The 11,725-nt window shown below is 44.5% G+C and overlaps 1 protein-coding gene across 1 annotated transcript; it reads left to right on the forward strand.

Annotated features, from left to right (window-relative positions):
- Positions 1–1,467: 1,467 nt before the first annotated feature.
- LOC144462804 (uncharacterized) lies at positions 1,468–11,218 on the forward strand. Its single transcript, XM_078167476.1, has 5 exons — positions 1,468–1,624; positions 7,469–7,547; positions 7,644–7,697; positions 7,801–7,875; positions 8,011–11,218. The coding sequence occupies exons 1-5, from the start codon at positions 1,468–1,470 to the stop codon at positions 9,473–9,475; spliced, it is 1,830 nt and encodes a 609-aa protein (XP_078023602.1). The 3' UTR covers positions 9,476–11,218.
- Positions 11,219–11,725: the final 507 nt, after the last annotated feature.

The raw sequence follows: 11,725 nt of genomic DNA on the forward strand, positions 1-11,725 counted from the left end.
TCCCGTTATTCCGTTTTGAGACACAAAACGAAATAACGGAAGTGCTTCCGTTTTCCCGTTTTCTCTTTCAAAACCAAATTACGGAAAAACCAAATTGAAACGAGACCCAGATGCATTAGCTAGGTACAAATAGGATAGGCCCAGTACTCTGTGTCATTGTTTTCTCTCTGCTCAATTCCTACAACATTGCTTTTTGTGTTTATCTTTCTTAACCCCACCTGAACAACCACTAGTCTATAAAAATGTTATGTAATGTTTTATGTTTCCAAATCAAATGAAATCAAAATGATAGTAGGCCTATTTACCATATTGTTCAACCAGGTGAAGTTCCAAAAACATAGGCTAATCTGTGGCATTTTACTAAATCTAAAATAGGCCTACATGTGCCGCCCTCTTCAAGGGTAAAAAATGTCCTGACATCATGTTTGTTTCACTTATGTTGTAGGATGGGAAGTCATCAAATATTAGCAAAACTCACAGAGTGAGAGAGACCTGCAATGTCTGTTTGTCAGTCTGTCAGACTGTCCTGGCCATAATAGTATTAAACTTAAAATCTGCACCATATCATTAATGATTAACAAGACTGAGTAACTACATTGGAGTTGGAACCCAGGATCAACTGTGTGAACATACAAGGAGTTATACATGTAAGCAGAAAGGAGAGTGGAGAGAAACATGATGTAAAGAGAAAGCTTGGGTAAATGACATGCAGTAATCATTTCGTCCATCGCTGCTTACTTGGGTGACATGCATAAGATTTGTCTACTTCTCATGAGAATTGTGTCATATAACACACGCGGCCTGCGTCTAGGACACAATGCAGCGGATAAGGCACGGCGACTTGTTGTTGACAAACTCCTTGGGGAAACTGACATTCTTTGTCTACAAGAAACTGTTCTTGCTAAACAGGACCTGGACAAGCTTAACTCTGTTCATAGTAACTTCCATGGGGTGGGGGAGTCAACCACAGATTTGAGCTTGGGGTTGGTTCAAGGCAGAATACCTGGAGGTGTGGCCATTATGTGGCATAAAAAATATGACCCTCTGATCAGTGTGATTAGATTGAGAGTAGACTGGTGTGTTGCAATAAAAGTTTCTTATAATGGTAATGTTCTTATCATTTTGAATGTTTACACACCTTATGAATGTTCCAGTAACGAGGACGAATATCTTCAAAAGCTTGCTTTTATTGGCTCTTTTATTGAGGAAAATGAATGTACCCGTATTTATGTAATGGGTGATTTGAATGCAGATATCTCTGATAGGAAGTCTGTGTTTGGCCGATACCTAGTTGAATTTTGTCATGATAATAAGCTCTTGTTAACAAGTAAGATCCATTTGCCAACAGATAGCTATACATATGTCAGTGAGGCTTGGAATACAACATCCTGGCTAGATCATTGTGTAAGCACAGCTGATGCCCATGAATGTGTGGATAAAGTTGAGATTTTGTATGGGTTTGCAACAATGGACCACATGCCTGTCTCCATTATGCTCAATGTAGAAAACCTACCTACAATGACCACGGATGATAATCAGGTTAATCATGGTGGGAAAATTGAGTGGGCTAAACTCTCAGAGAACGACCTGCTACATTATCATGACTTGACTGAGAAGACCATAGGTAACACTGAAATTCCATATGATGCTATAATGTGTGATAATTTCAACTGTGGTATGCCAAATCACAAAGAAGAGCTATGTGTACTATATGACAGAATTGCGCAGGGTCTGAATGAGGCTAGTAAACCACTCATTCAGAGAAAAGCAAAGAAGTACAGCTTCAGGCCAGGCTGGAATGAGTATGTGGATGAACTCCACCAGCAAGCCAGAGAAACTTTTAAAAATTGGGTTATTGCTGGTAAATCAAGGCATGGACCTGAGAGTGAAATTAAAAAGAAAGCTGTTGCTAGGTTCAAATATGCAATTGGGAAGTTGGCTTTAAACAAATCCTGTGGCCTTCATCTGATCTCTGCAGAGCATTTGAAATTTTCATGAATGAAATTTTCATTTTCAAGAATGAATGAATGAGTGAATGAATGAACTAGAAAATTTCACATGAAATTTTGAGTGTGCCTGATGCTCGCTGCCAACTAGTATCCCCATAGCAATACGCTAATTATTAATAGCAGTAAATGTATCACTGTGTGTCTGTGTGTGTGTGCATGCCTGAATGTGTGTATGTTCACGTGCTGTCGCGCGTTTGTGTATGTGTGAGTCTGTTTGTATGTCCACTTACAGATAGAAAAAACAGCTTAACTTAACAGCTAAAAAAGACTGCAGTCTAAAATGTCCAAGATGGACACAGAAAGACAGAGACAGACAGACCCAGACAGGCAGACTGACACATATGTAATTACCTCTGTATGATGAGGCTTTAACTGCAAAGAAGTCAGGTTGCTGAAATATTCAAATTTGACTGTGCTGTGACACACAGACGATTGGCCGAATGGCTGGAGTTGATTCAGCCAATCACCAGTTGGCAATGGCACAGTCAAATTTAAATACACCAAGAAGAGGCAGAAACTGAGCCAAAAGTTCCTCTCAAACTCCAACTGTTTAATGAAAAACCGTAAGTGCTACAGCTACAAAAAGCACACCGTGAGCGAGAGGACAGGATGCGGATCACAAAGGTGTAAATTTCATTTCTGTGGTGTGAAAAATGAGGCCAGAGCCATGATGGACATAAGTGGAATGGTCTGCTTTCTTCCAGAAATTTGGGCTCTCACTTAACATGGAATTCAAATAAACACAAGAAGTTTGTGCTCTAACAAAAAAAAAAAAAAAAAAAAAAAGGGATCAGCACTCAGTGAATAATCCTCCTAAGCCCTACGATAAGCTATTATGGCAAGGCTTAACTATACAGACCCGTGAGCAGTGATAACTAATATGTCTTTGGGGTCATCGGGTGGGAACCTCCTTTCACCGGTGTTTCGTCTAGTTAGTCCCACGACACCTCCAGGAGGCTAGACAGTGATCTCTGGCGTCCCAGAGACACTCCCCTAATGCCAGGTCTCACTGCTCCCCACACTAACCGAACAACCTCCTTTATCTTACCTATACTACCACAGAGGAGGTAGACCCAGGGAAGGAAGCCTTGTTAGGCTATCACACTCCCCCACCGGGTTAGGCTGTACAGTCTACCTCCCCAGGACGAGCCCTCACAACAATGACACCTCCAGGAGGCTGGACAGTGATCTCAGCCCAAACAGCACTGCCAACTTCAACCAAGCCCAGGCTCCGTTTATGCGAGCTCCAGGCAGAAGCAATGCTGATACTACCTTTACTAGCACATTCACCATACTCTATTTCACACGCTACATAGCATAACTACAATGTAAACTAAAGTTAAAGGAGATAAATGAACTCACAGGATCAGCAAACACACTCACTTTGCAGCATGGTCTCAAACAAAATGGATTCAAATAGGCCACTCCCACACTTAAATAACCTTCCTCTTCCTGGATTTCCTTCTTACTTACACATGGCTTTCTCAGCCCAAACAGCACTGCCATCTTCAACCAAACCCAGGCTCCATGCGAGCTCCAGGCAGAAGCAATGCTGATACTAGCTTTCCTGTCACATTCACCATACTCTATTTCACACACTACATAGCATAACTACAATATAAGCTAAAGTTAAAGGAGCTAACTGGACTTACAGGATCAGCAAGCACACTCACCTTGCCGCATGGCCTCAAACAAAATGGATTCCAATAGGCCACTCCCACACTTAAATACTTCCTCTTCCTGGATTTCTCCTGACAGGAAGTGGATCTCTCCACCTGATCTCAAGGAGTTATGTGCCCTGCTTAGTAGTTCCCCCTGCTGGCCCCCAGCTGACATTATTTCTTCTGTAATAGATAAACTGGCTGCATTTAATTGCTTCATCTGACATTTCCCTCACTGTCTTCCTCAAATTCTGTCCCCGCACTCCGAGTTCCCTCAGGAGTGAGACAGTTGATCTTGCTATGAATCCCCTACACCCCACTTCCACTGGACAAATCCTAGTCTTCCATCCTCGCTGCTCAGCTTCTGCTCCTAAGTCTGCATATCTGAGCTTTTTTCTTTCATAGGCTTCTTCCACTGAGTCTTCCCAAGGAACTGTCAGCTCAATGAAATAAACTATCTGTTGACTCACTGACCACAACACTAAGTCAGGCCTCTGCCTGGTACAGACTATTTCCTGAGGAACAACAAGCTTTCCCCCTAAATCTACTTGCATTTCCCAATCACAAGCACCTTCTAGGCGGCCACACCCTTGCCTCCTCACTAACTTATCCCTTCTGTATTTCTCTCCCTCACGGACAAACTGAATTACTAAGCCCCTATCCTTAACACCTTCTGAATTCACCTGTCTTCGTTTCCCTTCGATGCCTGCAGCTAAACATTTCAACACCTGATTATGTCGCCATGTATATCGGCCTTGTGACAAGCTAACTTTACAGCCTGACAAAATATGCTTTAAAGTTGCGGTACGTGAACACAATGGGCATGATGGGTCCTCATTTACCCACAGTTTTAGGTTCTGGGGGGTTGGTAACACATCGTATGTAGCCCCTACCAGGAATCTAATACGATTCTCCTCCATACTCCACAGGTCCCTCCAACTAAGCTTCCTCTTCTCTACACTTTCCCAATTCAACCACTGTCCCTGTTTAGCCTGGGCCACTACCTTTGCACCCCTTACTATCTCTTCCTGTCTGCGTATCTGTTCTACGACCAGCTTTCTTTTATCTTTGAGGCCTGCTGTATTCCATACCGGTTTACCTGAGCCAAGCCCCAGGCCTCCCCGGCCAAACTGAACATTACCTACAATCTCTGCATGTCTAAGAGCTGCCTCTGCCTCCTGAACTGCCGATCTTGGGTTCCACTTCCTCCCCTTGGTTGGATTTGGAACCACACTCCTAACTACCACGTCCTTACTCCCAGATAACAAGAGCTCTGTCCTGACCTTGGTACATTTAAATTCCTCTGTTAAACTAGATACTGGCAGCTGAAGTATCCCTTTTCCATACAATGCAACACTACTTAGGCACCTAGGAGCGCCCAACCACTTCCTAATGTAGGAGCTAACCGACCTTTCCATTCTCTCCACAACAGATATTGGAATTTCATAAACTGACAATGGCCACATTAACCTAGGATATAGCCCAAATTGCAAACACCACAACTTCAACTTTCCTGGAAGTTCTGATTTATCTATTCTATCCAATCCTTCAGCCACATCTTTTCTAAATTTCACCACCTGTTCCTTATCATTCAACTCTACATTGTACCACCTACCTAAGCTCTTTACTGACTTTTCCCTAATTGTTGGGATGTCCTCATCATCTATGACAAACTTCCTATCACTTAACTTCCCTCTACATATCGAGATGCTTCTAGATTTACTAGGCTTGATTTTCATGCTGGCCCACTTGAGGTTCTTATTTACCTTCTCTAGTAGCCTCTTTGTACATGGCATTGTTGTGGTCACCAGTGTCATGTCATCCATGTAAGCCCTAACTGGTGGAAGATGCAACCCATTCTGCCGTCTCTCCCCACCTACCACCCACTTAGAAGCCCTGATGATTACTTCCATTGCCATAGTAAATGCTAATGGAGAAATTGTACACCCTGCCATGATGCCTATTTCTAGCCTCTGCCAACCTGTTGTGAAACCTGCTGTACTTAGACACAACCTAATATCCGGAAAGTGAATGGGGCAGTTGGTTGGACTTGTTGTCCTTTTAGACCACCTGCAGCCAAAACCCTAAATCCATTTTCTTCAGCGGTCGCACCTCTGCGACCGGAATGGCTTTTCCTACAATTTGGTGTACAATTTGTGTATGTAGAGTGAACGATGTGGCCGCACCAGCAAGTTTAAGAGAAAATTTCTTGATGATTTCAGAGGTGCTGTGCATTCTAGCGATGACATCACCCACTCTAACTCTCAACATTCCACGCAATACACACCCATTATAAATTCTGAGAAGGGCTGAAAATTTCATGATTTTTAAACAGCTGGTGTAGAAAAACTAAAAGAGATATGGAAAATATGAATCAGTCACTGAAAGTCCATGGCAATGTCAACATTTCAATGTATGAGTTCGTGAAGTGTGGGTGAAGATGAGTGAGTTTGAAGGATTTTCTCATTGACTTCCATTATAACCAAGTTTCAGAAAACGCTGAATATTTTTGGAAAGTTTGAATGGGATTGAAAAGTTGAATCATATGTAAAAAGTCAAGGAATTGCTGAATATTTTCCAGTTTGAATGGAGTTTCTAGCTGAAAGTATGAATCTGTAGTTACCATTTGAAATTTTGTGATTTTTGAAGATTCCGTAATTCATTTTCAATGGGAAAACAGTTTGGGAAAAAAACGGGAATATCTGGGAATGGCGGTGGCGCCCCCTATGTGCCAATCTCAAAATCTTTTTTTGGGTGTGATCTTGGTCCCCTTCTGATGATATTTACCCAGTTTTGTGACGATCGGAAAAATGGTTAACATTTTACAGCCAATATTCGCTAAGCCCCGCCCTTTCCAAGGACATTTTGCTTGACGGCAGCCGTGTTTTTCGTCCGATCTTGCTCATTTATAATAGAAATGAGTGTCTCGGTCCCCCGATGCCTCATACCAAGTTTGGTGTTGATAGCACAAATATTTCAAAAGCTTATTCATTTTAATGTTTTTAACATTATTAAAATTAGCAAAAATTCTGTAAGGGTGGCATTCATGGTGCAAGAGGCTTTTTTGTAGAGAACTATCAGGAGGATGTGTGTGTAAAATTTCAAGTCAATAGCACTTGTGGTGCGGCGGGCAGAGCCTTTCAAGCTTTACACTCTATGTTATAGCGCCCCCATAAGGCCGATTGGGACCAAATTTTTTGAGCAGTATTTGGATGTCATTTATAGTCCATGTACCACGTTTCATGTCAGTAGTATATAGGGACCAGCTTTGCGCGTGCACGTGAAATGCGCGTGCGTGCACGTGAACCGCGCGTGCGTGTGTGCACGCGAAACGTGCGTGCGTCCCCCCCTCACACACGCCCCTCCCCCAATCCCCTCCCCCACAAACGTCATATGAAATCCTGCTCTCATTGGTTAAACATAGCGCCTCCTTCTGGGGGTGGTTCCGAATGAAACCGTAGCTATTGGCTAATCAAAAGCCCCTCCTTGCGTAATAATCCCCTCCCTCAGACACCCCCCCCCCCCCCCCCCCCCACCCCGATTCCGGAGTTGAAAACCGTGCCCCTGCACCCCGCCGCACCGGCCGTAAGTTAAAATAACATTTCGTTGTGTGTGTGTGTGTGTGTGTGTGTGTGATCGTGTGTGTGTGTGTGTGTTTACTTATTTTCATTATTACTGATATTAAATTCTAAACATAATGAATGTATTTTCGTTTTAAATCTTGACCTAATGAATGTATTTTATTATTATTATTTTAAAGAGTGTGTTACTAGGCTAAATAATGGTATTACTTTCCAGCTGCAACACAAAGACGCTCACTTTCGTTGAAAAGGCGCAGAACAGACCCTCCAGCCTCTGCTGCTAGAGATTTTATACCGTAAGACTGTTTTCTTTATATATTTTATTTATCATTAATGGGGGAATGCTTGCGGCATCATTGTAAACATCTGTTTTACCTCCTCTTTCTCCACAGTGCACAGCGCAGGCCGCTGAGACCCCTCCATCAGTTCTCTAGCGGGTTTAACACGTAAGACATAATGTTTTAATGCTACTTTATATGAATATTATGCTAATATGTGTCGGATACAGAATACTGCTAACATATCGTTTTTTTTGTTTTTCCATAACAGTGCCTGGGCGATTCACCAGGACTACCCATCTGAAAATTTCCAGAGGGTTACACCGTCAGGACAAGGATTTCTCACGTAAGACACGTCGTTATATATAATAATAATAATAATAATAATAATAATAGCAGCCTAATATGATAATAATAATATTAATAATAATGATAACGTTAATGTTGTAATTTTTTTTATTTTATTTTTTTTAATAAACAGTACTCAACCGCCTGAGCTGACGGCCACGCAAGAAACAAACGCTGCGGTAGCTGCGTTACTGGTTGCCCAGGGATTATCTGCGGGTGGAGCGTGGAGCGCACAAGGATCAGGAGGTGTAGAACCGGCTCCAGCGAGTGTTGAGGAGTGCTTCAACGACACATTCGAGGAGGTCGGGGAGTCTGTGAACTCGTTTTCTAACGGCCGAGAGGAAGTCGGCGGAACAGCGGGCGCCCAGCAGCGTGAGAGGGCATCGATCAGTGAGGAACACGGACCATCTCCTCCTCCTCCTCCTCCGCACCGGCGGCTATTTCACGAGGGAATATCTGTAGAGGCTTTGTGGAGTCAGCAGGAGTCGCTCTTCCCACCACTGGACACCAGCCTACAGCATCAGCACGAAGTAAGCAAAGATCTGTTTTCTACAAGTACACCTGTGAAGGCTGGCGTTGCTGATACTGGTGCTGCTTCTGCTCCCGCAGCGGGGAGAGGTGTGTGTGTGGGGAATCTCCCCACAATCCCTACATTATTAAGAGGTGATGACTATATTCCAGATTTTGATGACCTGTTAGACAGTACTGGTGATTACAGACACAGTAACTTACCCAATTTACTGACATTATCACCTATACCCGCTTCATTTCCTCCCCCTCCCGCTGTTTTTGCTGACGTTGTTGTTGAAAATGGTGAAGAGGAGAGCATAGTATTTGTTGACGTATATCCAGGCCAGGCCTCCACCCCGCCGCTACCCCCCAGGGTCCTCCTCCCCCCTCCATCCCCTATCCCTCTTCCCAGGCCTCCCCCATCAGCTGTTGGTGTTGTTGTTGATGCTGTTGATGAGAGCGTGGTATTTGTTGACGCATATCCAGGCCAAGCCTCCACCCCGCCTCCAACTACCCCTCCTCAGCCTATCCCTCTCCCCCTGCCTCCTCCAGTAGGTGTGGTTGTTGATGCCGGTGTTGAGAGTGTCGTAAACCATACGCCCCCGCCCTCCAGCCCTCCTCAGCCTCCTGTCCCTCTCCCCCTGTCTCCTTCAGTAGGGGTGGTTGTTGATGCCGGTGTTGAGAGTGTCGTAAACCATACGTCCCCGCCGTCCACCCCGCCTCCACCTACTCCTCCTCAGCCTATTACCGACCCTGTCTCACCCTCTAATTCTCCCATACCAGAGGCTGCTCTAGCAAGAGAGAACGTTTTGCTCAAAATCAGGTGCAGGCAGCAGGCTAGGTTAATCAAGCGCGAACAGCGGCAGAAAAGAATTGCCGAGACGCGATACCTCCTCCTGGCAAGCGAGCGGCGAAACCTGATTAGGAACAGTAAAACTAACAAGCGACGCTACAGAGCCCTTAATACACAGGTACAGTTGATTAAACAGAGCGTCGGTACCTTAATTGAACTACAGCACACAACCACAACATCAATAAATAATCTAGTAGACGCATTGTGTAGAAAAACAGGAACACACAGTAAGTAGACGTAGATAATGGCACCACCAAGGAAACTGTTAAAAACGAATGAGCACTCAGGTCGGGATGGTCGTTATGACACCGATGACGAAAGCACACATTTTACTGATAATGTCGATTCGTCCCAGTGCACTACAGAGGGGCGGCGTGCTTTGACAGGTACAGTTAGGGAACGTTTTAACACACCCTCTGGACCAGATGTATTGGCTAGCCACAGCAGTGTTATGCGCTGGTCCAGATACATTTTAAAAAGAATGCGGGGGATAGAGAAGAGAACAGCGCTGTTTTTAAGAGACAGAATTTTATCCTCATCATCATCGCCATCACCACCACACGCATGTGGTTCAGGTTCTGGTGTTGCTGCTACTCCCGCTACATCTAATGCTGCTGTTATTGTAGAAATCGGTGTTAATAATAATAACAACAGTGACAATGATAATAACAGTGATGATAATATAGCCTCACCATGCCGCTGCTGTCAGTTCTGGGACTGTGAGTGTCTCCGGTGTGAATGTGTGCGTGATAGTGGGGTCTCTGCTGAACATGCTGCTGTCGGTTCTGGGGCCGTGAGTGTCTCTGGTGTGAATGTGTGTGATCGTGGGGTCTCTGGTGTGAATGTGTGTGATCGTGGGGTCTCTGCTGAACATGTTGCTGTCGGTTCTGTGAGTAACTCTATGGTCTGTCAACACGGTGCAGGAAATCCGGTAGAAGGAACACCCGCTGTGCCGTCTACCAGTACAGGCGGTGCACAGTTGTGTGTCCGTGACATACCTAGATTCAACGCTGCCGAATTTCGCCAGAGGGTCGATTTCAGAGACGTTAGTCTTGATAATATCACCCAGGCAATTGACAGTGTTAGAGAGAGGTTGTCAGGCGTGATTGGTGCAGCCTTAGAGGACTCTCCTGCAGGTAGTGTATTAAATGTGGTTTTGAGAGGACCATCTCTAGCCAGCGATGTGCAAGCTGTTTTAAGCTCTGACAACGCATATAACGCTGACGAGTTTTTGGAGGTGATCTCTCAAGTTGTGCAGAGTAATGACACGTCGCTGACAGATGATGATCTGGAGTTTGTTGTGACCGTGGCACGTGGTAGTAGTGGTGCTGGCTCTAGACTGAGGCTAGGAAGCGTCCCTTATGATGAAATTTTATCCAAGAAGGGAAGGCACCTGTATAACCCTGAAAACGATGGGTCTCAGAACAGTCTTTGTTTCTCTCTTTGTCTCGCCCATTTTGTTAATGAAAGCTTGTCTGCCGCTGATAAAATGCAGTATGCTAAACAACTGCATAGCGCTGTAGGATTTGATGAAACCCACAAGGTGTCGCTCTCTGATATCACAAAATTTGAAAATCACTTAAACCTAAAAATCGTAGTATTCCACCATGGTTCAGGGCGTAAACACCTACAGTGTTACAAAACCCATGACGCAGTACACGCCAGCACTGTGTGGATGTACCTGCACAATGACCATTATTACCTGATTGTAAATAAATCCGGTTTCTTTGGCGGTACCTATGTGTGTGACTACTGTTACGGTTCATACACAGAACCGTTTAAGCACGTTTGTAAATACCTCTGCAATGTTTGTTATACACCGTGTCACATGCACACAGGGGCCACTGTAAAATGTACAGAGTGTAAACGAATCTGCAAGTCCAGACACTGCTATCATCAGCATAAACACCCTCACTCTAAACACGACGCAGCGCCGTGTGACAAAGTGAAATATTGTGAAGAGTGCGGTAAAACCTACAAGGCGGTAAGAACGCAGCATAAATGCACACCACCAAAGTGTACACACTGCGGTGAGGCCCTAAATGAGAGCGATGCGGTACACCAGTGTTTTATCCAGCCGCTGAAAAAACAAACCCCACACACAAAATACATATTTTTTGATTTTGAGACGCGTTATCACGAGGGCAAGCACGAAGCAAACTTTGTGTGCGCTATGGACACAGAGGGAAACAAATTTTGTTTCAACACCCTGAAATGCGTTGACACGTTTGTTAAACGGTACCGGCAGCCAAAATATAAGGGGTACACATTTATTGCACACAACGCCTCTGGGTTTGATAATTACATACTGCTGGAATATTTTGTGCAACAGGGGATCCCTCCCACAGTAACCATGCGTGGCAGTAGGGTCATCCTGATGTATGACAAGGCATTCCAGCAACGCTGGATCGATTCTTTCAGCTTTCTACCCATGCGTTTATCCAGGACACCGGCTGCCATGGGTTTTGAGGACATGGAGAAGGGG

The sequence above is a fragment of the Epinephelus lanceolatus genome, chromosome 4 (assembly GCF_041903045.1).
Source record: "Epinephelus lanceolatus isolate andai-2023 chromosome 4, ASM4190304v1, whole genome shotgun sequence".
Lineage (NCBI taxonomy): Eukaryota > Metazoa > Chordata > Actinopteri > Perciformes > Serranidae > Epinephelus > Epinephelus lanceolatus.